A 19,111-nucleotide genomic window follows, 5' to 3' on the forward strand; every position below is an offset into this window, starting at 1 on the left:
TTCCTGCTGACCATGCCTTCCAAGCCCAGGTACACTCCTAACATCCTCAGTCCCTCCCTGTTCCACCCCCTGGTAGCTGTGGTGAAATGTGGCGTATGTCATCCTGACAGGTGCAGTAGGTTATTTGGTCAGGTACAGTTATTAGTGAGAATGTATTACTTCCCGTGTAGATGTAAATAAATGTGGCTTAGGTAATTCTGACAGGTGCAGTTTGTCGCTCTGACGAATATTTGCACTTAACAGAAAAACGTACTCTACCTGACAAAATGACCTACATCACATACAACTACATTTATGCAAGTCCATTCTGAGACACTTCAGCCTGCCAAAATGACCTACTGAACCTGTCACAATGACCTGTGCCACATTTCACTATATGTAGACATGAAGTCTTCCATTCTGATAGATTTTTGTACTTGATAGAATGACCTACGCTACATTTAACTACATCTACACAGGAAGTAGTACATTCTGATAGTTATTTATAGCTGATAGAATGACCTGCTGCACCTGTCAGAATTACCCACGCCACATTTCACTACATTTTTACAGGAAGTAGTCCATTGTCATGCATTTTTGTACCTTAGAGAATTAACTACTCCACCTGACAGAAAGACCGACGCCATATTCAACAATATTAAAACAGGAAGTAGCCCATTCTGATAGATATTTGTACCTGACAGAAGTCCTACTGCAAATATCAGAATGACCTCTGTGAACTGCATCTATACGGGAAGTTGTCCATTCAGATAGATTTTTTTGAATTTTTGAATGAATAATTACATATTGCAAATGTAGGAATGACCCACACCTTTTTGCAATGTTATCACCAGAGGAGCAGTCCCATAACATCACTCAGTGGAAACGCAGTCATCATGCAATTGTGTCTTACTGACAATTCGAAAATATTGTATAAGTTAAGTATAAGGAGATCTGCCTACTGACAGGCAGATGGACTTAATGGATATTAAATACAGATACTGTAAGTGGACCAAGAGTGAGCAAGAACAAAGGTCACATTTTCTAAAAGGCACTTCTGAGTTCACCTGGGGTGGCAATATTGTTGATGTATAAAAAGTGCAGTTTGACCTGCAAAGTTTGGCAAGAAAGAGACAAAGGTAATACTTCTTATGAGTTAAAGTTAACAATATTTATACTTTAGAGCACCACCCAGCATGATTTAACCACACAGTTCCTAGCCTTTGGAAACATCCCCTCACATACAGTCCTAGGTCATGTTCACTGCTTTACTTCTGCTAATTTAGCTAGTTATTTAAAGTTACCACCCTGCCCCACATTTTTTCATGTTCTCAATTGTTACCTGATTTTACAGTTAATTTGGAGATGACTTGAATTTTTTTTTAAAATCTGTCAGTGAAAACTATGGCTTGTATTGATTGTACTACAGTTACTTTCTGTCACTACCTTCTGTCACTGAGCTTCATCACCCTCGCCTCAAACTTGTCCTTTAATTGCTATTATTAGACTGCACAGATTGCTCATACTACCAGTGTTACTTAAAATTATGTTTTAATGACGGTCCACTCTGTTGTGTAAACATGAAGACCGTGCTGCTTCACCACCCCACCATGTGCATTTGCTGACATTACTGTGACGGCATCCGTGAGCGTAAACAGCTGATGAAGAAGGATACCTAAAACATCATAAGTAGACGCAGAAGGTCACTGACAGAGCTGCATTTGGGATGAAAACGTGTTGTGAATGCACAAACATACAACACAGTTGTAGAAGTCCTCAACAATTTATTTATACTGAATGACAATGATGAAAATACTACTCACAATAGAAATTGCTAAGTGTATTGCTTGTATTACTTCCTTGGTATTGCAGAGTTTCGCTTTGATTACTGTATTTGGCAATAAAAAAAATTTTCGTTCCTTTTGTCACCAATATTGACAAAGACATAAAAAGAAAGTTTAACTTACTACATACTGATTCAGAAATATCTACATCCATCCATTAAAACTGAAAAGGATACATTAAGTAACACTTTCTTAAAAAGAACCATACAAAAGTCAGTATTTGTATGTTTTGGTCTTTAAACAACATGCCATAGATGATAAAATGAGCAGCACACTATTTTCCTGTACCTTACATATATGTGCATTCACATTTAAATGTCTTCATTTGAACTTGAACCCAAAGCATAGTGTGTGGACTTGTCAGAATTTTACTCTGAAATCAAAACATTTCCAGTTTTAACACTATCTGAGCTATGTAACTCAGCATGTTCAACTATGTCACATAAAACATAATGCAGCACTTCTTTTAGTGCTCAGTCTGGTGATTCAAACATGACATGCCTCAAGAAATTCTTGTAAAGTTGCATTAAACAGTTTCTACCCTCTGTACCATAGAAGGCTGAGGTGTATGTTGCTGTCCAGACTGTAACTCATCTACTTGTTTCAAGAAGTTTGGTCCGCTAATTCTCCTTAACGGCTTGTTTAATTCAAATCTCTCCCAAAGAGTGGCTGTCCTGTTATATACGAGAGGTTTGGTGGCCCATGGCACTCTTTCAATGAGAGCTGATTCAGTGTTAACATGAAAATATTGTTAAATGTACCTTCATGCTGTCATTCCATTAGTCGGACTGTCTGTTTTAAATCATTGGATGACTCATTTCAGCAGCCTGGTGAAGAAGTTGCTAATGATGATTCCAGCGATGAGGATGGCGACCATGAGCAGCAGTGCAAGACCACGTCGTACAACCAGCTGTGTTATTGACAGAACACTTCCCACTGTAGTGGTGGTGGTTTTGTTCTGGTCTAGATTGTGCACATCCTGAAACATGTGGCCCTCCTCAGCACTCTCACATTTGGATGCATAGCCACTGACCTGGGACTCTGGAGGTTGAGGGGAGAACCGTTAGCATTGACGAAAATACTGTTACATGAGGATGATTCTGTTATTAGGTCAGAGCTTACCTGTATTTTCCATCCCAACCATCTCCTTTTCTTCTTTGATCTGGACTCCTGCTCTCAGAAGAGCCTGATCAGAGCAAAATGTTGTTAAGGAGGTTTAAAGGTCTTAAAGATCTCAAGACGTAGTGCAAAGTCACATGTTGGTCACAAGTAAGTACGAACCTCTTCAGCAGCCTTCTTCCAATTGAGTTTGCTCAAAAATGTGATAAAGAAAACCGACTGCATGACCACACAAATAGTAAGTCCTGTCCATAGTCCTTTAGAAGAGGTGACAGAAGAGTTTTAATGTCTTTCCTGAACGTTACTTGCAGAGAGATAGGACTGCAGACATCACTTATAGCAGAACAGTACATTAATGGTTGGCCTTACCTACAATGCCCATATTTGCTGCAAACATTAGGGACACGCCAATAGGGAAACCAATGAAGTAGTATCCCACAAGGTTACAAAGAGCACCAATCATCTGCTTCCCTACTCCTCTGAGAACACCTCCAGTCACAGCCTGTCCACATCAAACAGACATTTGGTCAAATTATATGTATGTCAATATTGGGTCTGAAATCCTGATTGCTTGCATGAAAGTCTTTCTTACCGCAACAGCATCCCCAATGTGCGTGATGCACATTACGATTATGACGTCAGCAACTCTCTGTATAATGTCTCTAAAAACACACACAGATATTAAGTCTTAATGACACTAAAACATGTTTGACAAGAAGAGAAATAAAGACTTCTTTAGTATGGTAACTGTATATAGAACCATCTTCAGCTGACAATTAAATACAATAAACAGGTGCAATCACTTTTTTCAAACCTTCCTGAAACTGACCAGAGTATACAGCATCTGATGGTATTTGTGTGTGGCACTACCTAACACCACACCCCCCATCCTCAACCCAGACCCTCATCTGGATTTCTGAATACCCTGGCATACAGTAATACCCTGATTCCATCTAAGCCTAATGAGCAGTTAAGAATGTCTAACTTATCAGTATGTAACTTTTCAAACCTTGATAGCTTATTAAAATTTCACCAGAATATATGGTGTATGACGGTATGAAGTGTCTGGCATTAACTGGAAAAATGTTTAGAAATGTAATATTCTCACACCTGTTTTCCTAATAAACACAGAAATTCAACTGTACACCTTTTAAGTTCTACTTTCTTTTGGTCACAGAAGCCTGATGAGATTTAACTGCCTCATTATCTCATCAAAAAACACATTTCATTCAAATGCAACAGGAGCAAAATAAAACTCACCCAAACAATCGTGGTTACTCTTGCTTGTAATCTAGTTAATTAGTCCACTGTTCAAGCACTCACTAGCTCTGGTTTGGCTAAAACAAATTCTTAATTGACCAAGTTGGATGTAAAAAACATCCCCAAGGTCTCTCTGCCTGCTGGCCACCTGCTGTTTACAGTCCTGTAACGTCTTCCTCCAACACTAGGTGTTGCGGTGTCTTTCACCTCAGCTGTCTGTTCCACCTGTAGAGACTGGAGAGTAAGCTCTGGTGGTGCGTGCTGTGCACTACATATGAGTTTAACAGAAAGAGGCGCGTCTGTATTTATGAAAAACATACCTTTGGGATTTCTAAATATCTTGGTATAGTGTAATACTGTGATACCTCCCAAGCCTAACAAAAACATTGCACATAAGCAATACCTTTACACTCAGAATGAAATTAGAAATGTGTAATATGAAATGACATTTTAACAGGACACACTTTGTGCCACTCCTAGTGTATCGTCTTATTTTATAGAGTTTTAAGTTTATTTTTTGAAAGTTCTTCCAACCACTATTATGGCTAAGGAATGCTGTCTGTCACTTTGAACTGGGAATGGATTTGGTTAGCTTAACCACAATAGTACAAACTGGCTAACAGATACTGTATTGCAGATTTTGTGAAGATGGGCTCACTAACACTGAAGATGACTTTAGTGTTTGTGAGTCAGCACAAAGATAATGACCTTAATTAATGTATAACAGTTTGGACAGTGGTTTGGAATTAAGCCTGCTATGTCACATGGACTGAAGATAAGTATACACAAAATGACAGCATGAGTCTGTCAGTGCAGGAGAGAGAAGAACATTGTGTCAAAGACTTTACTCACTGCTCTGATGTGAAGATGTATCCTGTCACATTCCTGGCAACACCAAGAATGGCAGCAACAAAACAAGCAACTACAACTGCCATGGGGAAAAAAAACAAAAAAAAAGTTGTAGATAATTTGAACACTGAATGTAAAATGTGTTTTAAACAATTAAAATAATAAAATCATCAGGGGAAGTAGTAAACACTTCCCACACAAAAAAGCAGATGATTTCAAATGGTTGATTTAAGTCTGAGAAGTAATTTGTGGCTCAAAACTGTGGTTTATGCATTCAAGCTGAGGACATTTTGGCTTCTATAATGATTTTTAAATAATAAGTGTGATTACTGATGCTGCCATTTGTATGATTAACTCCTCAGATTCAATCTGAGCCATCACAAGAAACCTCTCATATCTCTGATGGGTCAAAAGATAAATTCAACTCCACCCACAGGCAATGCTTGATCACCTGAAAATCAGAGTATTTAAAATGAACTTTCAGATCAAATATAAATTCATTCAAAATGCATAAATATGGTTTTGAGATCAGTCCAAACTACACAGGGCTGATATTTAGAGCAGGAGTGGTAATGAGACTCAGAAAACAGTCATGGACATAAAGAACTAGACGACTACCTTATTTCTTCATCAAGTCACTTTTTCAAAAATCTGATGCTGTGTAGCTTTAAAATAAACAGCACCAGTTTCCTTTATTACAAATGCACTGATTTTTCTATGTATTTTCTGTTTATAAATTCTGTTTTCATATGTACTGAACAAAAGTTTTGACCCAAAACTTTTGGATTTGCTCCCATTTTTCACCGATTTAAGTTAAAGCTCAAAGACTTTTTATGCACTCAAAAGATATATTTCTATCATGTTTTGATCACAAATTTGTTGAAATTTGTATCAGTCAGCACTTCTCCAAAATAATCCATTCACCTGACAAGTGTGACGTATCAAGATGCTGATAAGACCTCCTTATAAACACATATGTCTTGGGATGGTCACAATAAAAGGACACTCAATGTACAAATTGATCACACAACACAATGACACAGATGTGTGCAACTGACATGCAGACTGCAAGACTGTCTACCAGAGCTTTTGCCCCTGAACTGAATGTTCATTTTACTACCATAAGCCATCTCCATTGTTGATTCTGTTAATTTGGCAGTACATCCAATCGGCCCCACAACTGCAGACCACATGTAACCACAACAGCTCAGGACCTCCACCTCCAGCTTCTTCACCTGCAAAATCGTCTAAAACCAGCCACATGAACAGCTAATGCTGTTGCATCGCTAATGCAGTTGATTTGCGCCACAGAAGAATTTCTGCACACAAACCATCTCAGGGAAGCTCATCTGCAAGCTTAATGTCCTCACCAGGGATTTGAACTGACGGCAGTTTGCCCTTGTAAACGACTTTTGTAGTTGTAAGGCTGGTTGGATGTACTGCCAAATTACTGGAAATAACAGAAATGTCTTACGGAAGTGAAATGTACATTCAGTTCAGGGGTAACAGCTCTGGTGGACATTCCAGCAGTCAACATGCCAATGGCATGGCCTCTTTTTGAAATCTTGTAACACCTTGTATTGTGTTGTGTGATCAAACTGCATATTTTAGAGTATCCTTTTATCGCGACCATCCCAAGGCACAGCTGTGTAGTAATGATGCTGTTTAATCAACATCTTGATATGTCATAACCGTCAGGTGGATGGATTATCTTGGAGAAGGAGAGTGACATGGATTTTGACTAATTTGTGATCAAAACTCAATATATCTCAATATATCTACTGAGTGCATAAAAAGTCTTAGAGCTATAATTTAAACCTGTTAAAAATCGGAGAAAAAACAAAAGTGTTGCTTTTAAATTTTTGTTCTGTGTCCACATGTTGTCTGCATTGATATTTTTTGTGTAGAGACGTGTAAACAATGTTGTCAAAGATGCTCTAAATGCAGATGCCCACTAAACTACTACAACTGCTCAGCCCAAGTGGAAAGGCATTTCAGGCAACATGTACAGTATGGATTGGGTCTTACATGCACAAATGACGGAGACTTTGCAAGATAGCTTGGCCTGCTCTATGTTTCCTGCACCGAGAGCATTCCCAACCCGTACACTGGCAGCAGCAGAGAATCCTAATGGGAACTATGGGAAAAAATCTATAAGTAATCACCGAAAGTGTATTCAAGCTACATTTCTGACAGTTTCCTAATAATTTCATGTGCATGAGCAATGGCCAACACAAAAGCAGATGGTTAGTGATAAAAATGAATACATAATAAATCACAGGAAAAACATTAGTTACCATGTAAGCTACAACTGCCAGCTCATAAGCTATGGACTGAGCTCCCAGCTCAGCCTCACTGATCACTCCAGCCAGGAATCCTCCCACCTCAAACATCCACCACTCCAGACAAAGCATGAGCATACTGGGGATGGCCAGCTGGACGAAGGTTCCCCACTCCTGCAGGCAGTCCAGTGACCAACCTGTGGATCAGAGGTCTGTAAATTACATTTACAGAGACTGAAACATTTAATTGGCCTTTAAGGAACAGCACTAAGCTGGTTTAAATTGCATTTATCAGACTGATCTCGGTTTGTATGTGTTAATGATCAATCCTTTATCCATGCTGAAGTTTGTTACGGTGTTCCACAAGGTTCTGTGCTTGGATCAATTCTATTCACTTTATATATGCTTCCCACAGGCAACATTATTAGCAGTCACTCTGTAAACTTCCAAAGTTATACAAAAGATATGCAATTATATCTATCGATCAAACTAGGAGAAACCAAAGAGTTATCTAAACTACAAGCATGCCTTGAGGACAAAAAAACCTGAAGGGGCTGCAATTTTCTGGTTAAATTCAGACAAAACTGAAGTTATTTTGCTTGGCCCCATACACCTCAAAAACTCAATATAAGATATAATATCTAGATGGCATTGCCCTGTCCTCCAGCATCGTAAAGAGCAACGACATAATATTTGATCAAGATTTGTCCTTTAACTCCCATAGAAAACAAACTTCAAGGTCTGTGTTCTTCCACCTGCATAAAATTTTAAAAATGCAGAAAAAGTGTTCCATGGACTTGTTACTTCTCGGGTGGACTACTGTAATTCCTTAATATGTGGTTGCTCTAATAAGCCTCTAAAGACTCCTCAACTGATGCAGAATGATGAAGCACATGTACTAACAGGAAAGAAGAAAAAAGATCATATTTCTCCAGTTTTAGCTTCTCTGCACTGGCTCCCTGTAAAACCTGAAATGAATTCAAAATCTTTCTCCTTTCTTACAAAGCTCTGAATGGTCAGGCTCTGTCACATTTACAGAGCTTATAGTACCCTATTATCCTACCAGAGCACTGCACTGAGAATGCAGGGTTACTTGTGGTTCCAAGGGTCTCTAAAAGTAGGAGCCAGGGCCTTCAGCTATCAGGCTCTTCTATTGTAGAACCATCTTCCAGGTCAGTCTCAAATGTGGAGACGAGCGTAGACCAAAGACTTTCCTTTGATAAAGCTTACAGTTAGGGCTGTCTCAGGCTGAAAGGGTCCACTCAGTTTTCATTTATACCCATGAATAATTGAATAAGCTTGTAGTTAAGTCAGAAAAAGACCAGAATGACTGCACTACTTGTAAAATTTACTAGTCTAATACAACAGTCTTTTGACAAATTATAAAACTTAAAAGCAAATCCTAACTTGGGTGTCACCACTGTCACCTCTCATCTGCACCACATTACACAGTTACAGAGTCTAACTTATCTTGTCGCACATTTACAGCTGGAATATTCACAACAGAAAACCAATCAGGAAGTTGTGAGAGACTGGGAGCTTGAGTGAAGAAAAGGGTGATACGAAGATGAATGCATTAATTCTTTTGTTCAATCCAGTGATAAGAAGTTTGTTTTAAGAGAAAGATTCACACATACAGCTATTTCAGACGCATGTTGGAAAGTATCACTTAAGACTTGAAAAGGAAATTCCACACATTGCTCTTTCTCAGCATTACCACTTGATGGGTATACTAAAATGTTGGCCCTTCTGGAACTTCCTCAATATTATTTAATACAATTATTAACTGTCCCACACCAGTGCACATGAAAAGGGATCAATATTGTAAAAAATTGTATTGTGTTAAATTCTGGAGATTAACATCCAGAGGGACCAAAACTCTGGTATAACCAAGAACTTGTAATGCTGAGAGAGAGAAATCTGCACGATATTCTTTCCAAAATTTCATAAGCAGAAAAGAACACATTTAAATCAATGTCATGTTGTCATTAAATACTTCGAAAGCAAAGAGAAAAAAACTGACCTCCCCATGTGGCCTTATGCAGACCTCTCCAATAGATGTAGACGAATAAGACTACAGCCAGCAAATACTGTGAGATAGCATTAGCTGCAGCAGATCCACTTCAAGATGAAAAAAGCCCATTTAGAGAAAAGAAAAAACAGTAGAAAGCACTTTCATATTTACACTTTGTTGGCAGCTGTTGATGATTACACTTCTCCCCCCCAGCAGCACAGAAGATTTCTACAATCAGCACAGTTTCAAGGTGGACACCCAAGTTTGGCGTATCGGTATATAATCAAATCTTCCCTTCTGTTTCTGACTTATGACACTGAGTAATGGCCAGAAAATGTTTTTTTAAGAACCTTATGATTTCACAGTTGACCGTTGACCTCTTGGACATAAAATGTCAGAACTCTATAATTATGTTTGTGTGAAATTTAAGCATATCAATTCTCAAGTTATGGCCAAAAACATGTTTTATGAGGTTAACATGACCTTGACCTTTATCACCAGATTCAGATCAGTTCATTCTTGAGTCCAAATAGAAGTTTGTGCCAAACTTGAGGAAATTCTCTCAATGGCCTTCTTCAGATATTGTGCTCACAACAGTAAGATGGTTGCAAGGTCATAGTGATCTTGACCTTTAAACACCAAAATTCCTACCAACTCTTTGTTGAGTCTAAGTAAATGTGTCAAATTTTTAGAAATTCTCTCAAGGTGTTTTTTAGTTTTTGCTTACATAAGAATGAGACAGATGCAAGATCACTGTGACCTTGACCTCTGACCACTAGAATCCAATTACTTCATCCTTGAGTCCAAATTATTTAATTATTTATTTAACCTTTTTTAAACCAGGTTGGTCCCATTGAAATTAAGAATCTCTTTTTCAAGGGAGACCTGGCCAAGACAGTCAGCAATGAAAACACAAAGTTGCAGACGGAGACACAAAAGACAAATGGATGTTTGTGCTAAATTTGAAGAAATTCCCTCATGGTGTTCTTGAAATATTGCATTCAAGAGAATGGGAGTACTGAAGGACGGACGGCTCAAAAACATTATGCTTCCGGCCTCAGTTATCAGCTATTATGTCAGTGATATGTTAATAATGAATGGCGGAAATGAATGCACATCCAATTGTTTCTAATTACATATTTGATACTTATAATGAACTAATAATTACTAAACTCTACTATTACTTTGAACTCTAAGCTCATCACTCCGGTCACTGTCACATCACTGTACGTGCCACTTTACCTTTCTTTAAAACTAAACTATTTGCACTTCTATATTTATTTACAGTCCTGCTATAAGCGTGTATGTTTTACAACAGCACATTCCTGTTACATCCTGTGAAATCATGCTACTTCTGATTTATATCACTACTTAGTGTTTTTATCCCCCCCCCCCTTTTATTATAACTTGCACTACTATTTAATTTCTTTTTTTGTTTCTACTGGTGTGATTTTATAGTTAACATTTTTTTTTTTACATACTTAAAGTGAAATTTTGGATGGAGCCTGTGACCCAGGTTTTACAATGGCATGACTGTTCTCATAATTACTGTTCACTTTGAACACAAAAAGATGATGTTAAGAAAACTCACGCAATGCCCAAGTCCAGACGGTAGAGGAAAATGTAGTTGATGATTGCGTTGAGGATATTTGCAGTCGCTCCTGTTATAACCTGTGGCCATATAATTCCCTGTAAACCACAAAACCTGGTATCAGTTATAACTGTAAAAACACTCCAGCCATAAACATTAACATTTCTTTGCCGTACCTGATTTTGAAGGTACCTCCCTTGTAACTGGTACATGAAAGCAGCCTGAAAGGAAGAAATAGAGAATTCAATCAGTGTCACACTGGCATGCTATTGGAAAATATGAACTTGTTAGTACGCATTAAAGAAAAACTGAAAAGTAAAGACTTTCTTTCCTTTCCAGGTACCAAACTCACCGGCAGAGCAGGCATGAAGATCTTCACATACAGCTGGGAAAGACTTCATGCAGAAAGACAACAAACAAATATGCATATGTTATTGTGGAGTTAAAATATATGACTATAATTCTATATATGATATATAAAATATAAGGCTATGAGTCATTGGGATTTATCCTCTGGTGAAAATGTTGGGTGTGGATCTAAATCACTACATAAATCTAACTAAAAATGTGTGTAAACTGCTCTCTCTCTCATTTAAAACAAACAAAGAGACAAACTAGTGAACATAGGAAAGCATTTTGCAGCATTTAGTCAGACATTACCATGAGGCCTTGTTGGTGGAGGCAAGAAATGGAGGTAAAGGAGAGTGAATATTAGACTTAAAGATATAACATGCATTTTTTTCAAAAAAAAGAAAAAGAAAAGAAAAGAAAAGTATTAACTCAAATAAAATGAATCCCTTTCAATCATCACTCGACTCACACTCAGTGTGCTGTGGTGTATTTTCAGTCCCCTTGCCCTCTGCTTGTATTTTCATATTTTCTGCTTATGTTTTGGTTCAGGACACTCCTGGGCACAGTTAGGAGGTGAGGTTGGGACCTAATAAAAAGCTAGCAACCACATGTCAGAAAGTGAACAGCATGCATCCAAGAGGATGCTACAAAAATCATTGTCACAACACTGAAAAACAAAAATAAAGCCAACAAGGGGGAATCTAGGGTTGATTTAGTGACCTGCAATGCCTGCACATTATACCAGTATTTTTGGCCTGTCAGAGTGCTCAGCAGAGGCCGTATTCACAAAACTAGTACTAAGAGTTGCTCCAAGTGATGAAATTCTAAGAAAATTCTTAGAATTGTGAGATTTTTAAAGAAATTCCCCTTAAAACTTAGACTAGTTCCTCGTAAAGATAAGTTATTCACAAAGCATCTAAGACCTTAAGAGAGCTATCAAGTTAAAAATAACAACTGTTAGGAGCAGAGAGGAGGACTTTTAAGAGACTTTAACTGTTTGTTAGGCGAACAAGAAAATGACATCTCCCACATCTCCAAATGAACACCATAAATAACGTCATCACAACGCTAAGATGCATGCGACTGTGCAGTCTGTCATCACACAAAAAGTGCCCTCAGTCTCATATTGTGACACAGTTCATTTCATTTCCACTGCATGTCCACACCTTGCAGGCTCACAAAAGGATGGGTCTGTGACAACCAATCACATCTATGAAAAGAATGTCACACATAGCAACACAGTGTGACACAGTACCTCACCAACTTAAATGTTTCATTCCTTGCTCAGAGTTGCTCTGATTTTTTTCCTAAATCACTCCTAATCGACTGCCCCTTGCAAGGAATTTTTAGGCTAAGTTCGGACTTCTCAAGGTGTTCTTAGAATTTTTTTCAGAATACAAGGAATACATAAATCAAATATTATTTAATTATTTATTATTATTTATCTCATGAAATTATACAAGGTACAACTCCAGTGATATGCAATCCTGACAGTTCCTCCAACTTGTACATTAAAATGTAATCTATTTTTTGCCTTGATTCCACACTGGCTTCTGTGCATGTGTTTATGGCTCCCGTTGTGGTACAAGGTGAGCAGCAAAGGGACAGAACCTCACTTTTCTACAGTCACACCACATGATAGGGTGAGGAACTCAATGGAGTAGAACTGCTGCTCCTTTGTGTCAAAAAGGGACAGTTGCTTGTGGTGCTTTTATATGTATATACACTTTTCTCCCTCTCTCCCTCTATGTATCATTTTGACATGTGGATTGCTGTCAGTTTATAATGTGGATCTTTATGTACATGCAACGTCAGTCTGGATAAGTGATGTTGTTTTAGGTATTAATAATGACTAACCTGGCGACCTCTGGACTCTGCCTGACAGCAAGTAAGAGAACTTCAGTGTTGATGAGAACAGCCCAGCAGGGGAAACAGGCCAGCAGCAGAATCAGAACCCCCCTCTGGAGAATCACTCCCACACGCTTCAGGTTTCCGCTCCCATACGTCTGCATGAAACACGGACATTCCAAATCACACCAATAACCAAATGTACAACTGGTCAAAGAAAACTAACATGATACAAAAGTTCATTATTAAGTTGTTTTAAAAGGGACCCCAGAAACCCCTTCCATCTTTTCTCCATTTAGGAGGATTTTTGGAGGGAGTTTTTCCTTATCTGCTTTAAGGGTCCAAGGAAAGAGGGTGTCATGTTGTCATGCCCTCTGAGGCAAATTGTGATTTGTGATTTTTGGCTATATAAATAAATATGAAATTTAAACTGAAGTGGAAAGACAACCAGCACTAGGAGCCGTGTCTGTCTTTGTTAGATAAATTAAGTGAAAGGGTGAACACTGGTGAGGACACTACCTGAGATATGAAGGTATCACAAGTTAATGCCAAACCAGCACCAATGGAAATACCGGTGACATTAACAACCTGCAAAAAGGAAAAAAAACAAAAACACAATTCAGGGAAAAAAACTGAAGCACCAGTCCTGGCAGGCTGGGATACCAGTCTCAATGCAGATAGAATTTGAGAAAGTTTTCTTACCGCAATTGATAAAGCTACCGCTGCTAGTTCAGTTTTTCCCAAGTGACCACAGAACACGGTGCTGACAAAACTGATCATGAAGAACATCAACTGGGAAATGATCTGGAGAAGAAAAACAAACACAATACCTTTCCTCATTTTCTTGTTTATACAGATACCAGGTATATTCCTGCAAAATAAATATAAACTTGAGACATCACAGTAAAAGACCCAATAGGCTATTGTATATTAGTCCTCCATATGATAATAAAAAATACAACAAATATGTATGTGAGCATGTGTATTTGTGACTCTCACCAAGTGATTTTAAATGAGTTGTGTAACAACTTAATAATACTCAAAATAACCACCTAAATACCCACTGTATTCAACTGCCTAGAAGTGACTTGATTTATATCATCCAACAACGTAATAATCTACAACAAAGAAAAAGTTGAGGCATAAGACTCAGCAACTGTAATACATCCCATCAGATCTTGAATAAAATGCACAAAAACGAGCAAGTGGGTCAATAATTCAAATCAGTAAACAGACAGCACAACAATATGAGTGTAAGTGCTCAGGGAGCACAGACATTTAAGAGGCCAAAGGCTCCAGGTTCACCGTTTTTGTTTATGATAATTTAATGATTGAAAATTTGTTTGACAAAGCTGTATGCCATAGCCCAACTGAAACTGGATTTTTGAGGCTAATCTTAATATCAATATTGAAGAGTTAGTATAAAATTGATATATCAGCTGATATGTTATATACATACCACATATATATATATATATATATATATATATATATATATATATATATATATATATATATATATATATATGCATGCAATTAACCCTTAGGTATAGTTATCAAATACTTTCAAACAAACTTACTAATGGAGGCAGGATATTGTCCAGTTCAATAATAAACTTTAACATCAAAAATGACATCATTGCACTGAAACAGTAAACTCTGTTGGGAATATGATCATTCTACAGTACTTTGACCCGCTGGGACACCTTATATGCATTTTGGGACTTAAGGGCTTAATTTATTTTATATAACTAAAACTGGAAATGCATATGGCATTAGTCTTGGCCAGGTTGTGTATTTTTTGGTTTATTTCAGGATTACAGCCTCAACGCCCATAATTAGTCTACATTACAATGTGTGATCATAACTGTTACTTTCATCCCTGGTTCCATTTTTCACTAGAGAACAAATACATGCTAATTCCCTTCTTTCGGCTAAAAACAAACAAACAAACAAACAAACCACTGAGCATTTAGCATGTGAAAAATAATCAATTTTTGTGTTTTAAAGCAGTTCTAGAGAAAGGTCCCATTTTGGGACCAAGGGGTTTTAGAGTCAGATTTGTGCTATGAGGGGTCACAGAGGGTTAAGCATCTTTTTCTGCCTCGTGTCTGTTAAGAATGATCTTTTCATATTGTTCATATCAAAGAACATAGCAGATATATCTGTCGAGGGACTTAATATGATGTTATCACAATAACAGGTCACGGTGCAATATTAATATGATTTTAATGGATTTAGGATATGATGAGTATTACAATAACACTGTGTTGCTATATATTGAGATTAAGTACTTTTCTGTCAACTGCAAAGTATGTCCCCAAAGAAAATTTTTGCCAAGATCTGTTTTATCTGATAAGATAAATTTTTAAGTCTGCTCATATCTCTTCAATCAAAAAAGTATGTATGTATACTGCTAAGTTATTCCACTGTAAGATAAAGCTGATCTTACTTGAAAAAAGATCTAGGAAACCAATTGCCTTAAATAATCTTAGCATTTTACGACAAGACCAGTGTTGGTACGAAACAAACAAAATTATACAATCAAAACATATACAAATGTGTAATTTATCGGTCTCCTATGGTCGTCTTTAGTCATTGAATCACCAGCTTACACCATCTGTCCGACCAACTTGGATGGTTGCTATCACTTACAAAGAACAAGTTAATTCACTTGTCATTTTTAAACTGCAACAATTTCACAAAATTAAGTAAAAACTAACAGTTTTGTTTCCTTACCTTTATCAAGGCAATCTGTGTCCTTGATTTAAAAAATAAGATCAGCTTTTCAGTTTACAATGTAGTAGGATGCCTAATGGGTGGTTTATATTTGCAGTATTCCTAATTTATATAATTTTTAAAAGTTGATACCTGGCATTTGTGTTTTGATAAAATATTGTCACAAAAAATATCGCAATACTTGGCTTTATCGAGTTTTTAAAACTGATAATGCACACCGTATTCCTTAACAAATGTGTGCTTCCTAAAAATAATAAACTGAATACTACTGCAAACACAATGCACAGAAAGTGGCAGAAACGTGAACACCTTAAAAAAATAATAATAATTTAACCCTTTGAAACCTGAGGAAATTGGCTTGATTTCTGTCAAGCATATGGGAAGGCAATGAGTGTCAAAAATTTCCAAGAAATTAGTAAAAGGTACAGTAAAATTACCTCAAAATTAAACAAATACATTTTTTTTAAATACAATTTTTAAAAAAGACATTTAAAATAAAGGAATCATTTTAAAATTTAAATAATTATAAATATGTACCTATGATGATTATAAATATCGTTTTCCCTAGGTTTTTTCCCTTTTTCCCCAGACATTTCCCCTGTCCTTTTTTTTTTTTTAAAAAAATTCTAAATCCACTAAGTTCTTGCAATTTGTGAAACAATCTTCACCAAGTTGCTTAATGCCTCCATGTTTTTGACAGAAATCGCACCAATGTACACAACAAAAGTGATGTCGTCCCGGGTTTATAAGGGTTAAAGTCAACATACAAACATAATTTTAACCTTTAAGTTGAGTTCAGGGCTCAAATACAGAGTAAAGCTAAGTCAGTCTTACCACTGGTCCGGCTAGTTTGAACACTTGTAGCAGCTCGTGCCGGTATTCCGGCGGGATGAAGCCACAAATGTTCTTCGAACCGCAGCAAGCACCGGAGCTCTGAGCAGAGGACACCGCTTCACCTGCTTTCAAACCCTCCTTCACTCCTTCACACTTCACTGCTGCTTTACCGGAACCGTCCATGACTCTGGTGCTCTCAACAGACACGCAGGGCTAACTTCTGCTCCTGCTGCCCTTCTGACAGAGACACACACTGCCAGCCGCGGAGGGTTAAATGTGCGTGTGGACCGGGCGGAGGAAGGGTTACGCACGTGCTACAGGGGTGCACTCTGAGCCAATCAGCTCGCGGGGTAGTTTGGGGGCGTCACTGCCCTGCGGTGGACCTAATGTTGCATTCAAGTACCTATTATAAGCTTCAGTTTTTACCCAGATTCATAGTCATATAATATGTATAAAATGTGTATTCCCGCATGTGCGTGTGCCTTAGTTTTAGTTTGTCCTTCTCATATTAGACATTAGCCCTCATATTTAATATCAATGTCAATTATTAACCTTTTGAAACCTGGGTTGACATCAGTTTCCTTCTGCTACGTTCTAAAGTCCTTCGCATGCATTTAACCTTTGAAAAATTGAGCAAATTGGTTTGATAGTATCTTTCAAAAACATGGGGAAAAAGGCAATCAGCAACTTGGCAAGAAATGCCCGCAAACTGCAAAAAATAAAAAATAAAATAAACATTTTTGGAAAAAATAATAAAAGGTGACAAGGGAATTATCTAAACAAATCAGCAAAAATGAGAGGGAGAATGATTAAAATAACTAAGGAAAAACATCAAGAAAAATACATTTATCACAAGAAGAAAGTATTACTATGTATATTTTGTATATTTAGTATGTTTTAGTATGTTTTTCGAGGTCATTTCCTGTTTTGGTTCTTTTACTTTTCCTTTCTTTCTTTCTTTGGCTAATTTCAGGTATTTTTTTTGCAACGTTTTACTCATCTCTTGCTAATTTTAATTTTTTTAAGTTGGTCACTGCCTGCTTTTAAGTTTTTTTAAATCAAGCCAGTTTCCTCAGATTTTAAGGGGTTTACGTTCGCAAAACAACCAAGTTTTGATTTTTATATAGCTAGTAAAAATGATCTGTTAAGCTAGGTTTATTTGCAGAAAATAAATTGCATTTAAGAAGATTTATAACTTTGTTCTAATCTCTAATTTCCATGTCAACGCAAAGTACTGACAAACATTTCCACCATTTTTTGTTTCTTTAAATATCATGTCAAGAAAATTAGAAACAGAAGATGAAACAGACTACAAAAATCATGTCAATTTCAGTATGATACAGATCTAAGTGTGGGACACAAATAACATTTTCACTATATAGCGACTCTTAAGTCCTCTTCTGTAAAGACTGGGAAACATTGTCCAATTATAATAAGTAACCTGTTTAGGGTTACAGTTCAGAGTCTGTGTCTCCTATTTTGCACAAGTTAATTTTCCACAGTCATGACGCGGAGGAGAAACCGCACACTCACACTGGACTTGAAGCCAATATGTCATACAAGGAGGACACATAAACAAACTGAGCCAACAGGGGTGTTAAATGGCAAAAGGTCAGCTCTATTTCTGGTGGACTACATGCTTTTAAAGTTTTGGCCTTGTTTTTGGCAGTGAGTTTGTCAACACATTCCATCCATTGCATCATGCAAATTACGTGCCACTCTTTGGCCAGTGAATGTTACAGCATCCTCTTAACATCTGTTTCCGTCACTGTGAAGTAATGAGATCTGAATCGAATTTCTTGATAACTAACGACAACAGAGACAATGATGAGTGAGTAAGATTTGCTAATTGAATAAGTGGTACTTGGTCAGAAACAGTTTAAGAAACATGAGTGTAGGAGAAATACAGTTGGCTGAAGAAAATGCAAAAACACATATAGCCCTGTCTAGAGCCAGTGTTTGGTTATTCCATTCTCGGCTACTGTAGAAACATGTCACACTCTGATGAAGAAGACCTGTTCCATATGAAGATATAAACCGCTCATTCTAAGGTTATGAAAACCAAAAAAACATATTTCTTATTTTACATCTTTTCAAATAATGTCCCTAAATACTACACTCTGGACCTTAAAATAAAAACCTAAAAATGTCCCAGTATAACCACAAGCTAGCCATTGCAAAATCAATTATCAATTGACTGCTAAATAGAGCATTATTTTTATGTCTTTGGAACATCACTAAGTTTTCATGGAACACTTTTTGTACCTTTCATATGTGTGATAAATCAAAGTTTTTCATAAAACATCAAGATGTAGTCTGAATACATTACTGGACCAAAATTTTTGATTTACGTTTTAGTTTTCAGTGACAAAGTCAAGATAAGCACAGACCTTTAAGCCCT

The 19,111-nt window shown here is 37.2% G+C and overlaps 1 protein-coding gene across 1 annotated transcript; it reads right to left on the minus strand.

The window, feature by feature from the left end:
- Window positions 1-1,738: 1,738 nt before the first annotated feature.
- Window positions 1,739-19,080, minus strand: LOC121942520 (multidrug and toxin extrusion protein 1-like). Its single transcript, XM_042485745.2, has 16 exons — window positions 16,711-19,080; window positions 13,840-13,941; window positions 13,657-13,725; window positions 13,147-13,295; window positions 11,291-11,333; window positions 11,115-11,159; window positions 10,939-11,036; window positions 9,357-9,454; window positions 7,349-7,530; window positions 7,080-7,188; window positions 5,055-5,130; window positions 3,535-3,604; window positions 3,312-3,444; window positions 3,105-3,199; window positions 2,946-3,009; window positions 1,739-2,864 (listed from the first exon to the last, which is right to left on the minus strand). The coding sequence occupies exons 1-16, from the start codon at window positions 16,891-16,893 to the stop codon at window positions 2,638-2,640; spliced, it is 1,743 nt and encodes a 580-aa protein (XP_042341679.2). The 5' UTR covers window positions 16,894-19,080; the 3' UTR covers window positions 1,739-2,637.
- Window positions 19,081-19,111: the final 31 nt, after the last annotated feature.

This window comes from Plectropomus leopardus, chromosome 3 (assembly GCF_026936395.1).
Source record: "Plectropomus leopardus strain MGB_pleo_1.0 chromosome 3, ASM2693639v1, whole genome shotgun sequence".
Taxonomy (NCBI): domain Eukaryota; kingdom Metazoa; phylum Chordata; class Actinopteri; order Perciformes; family Serranidae; genus Plectropomus; species Plectropomus leopardus.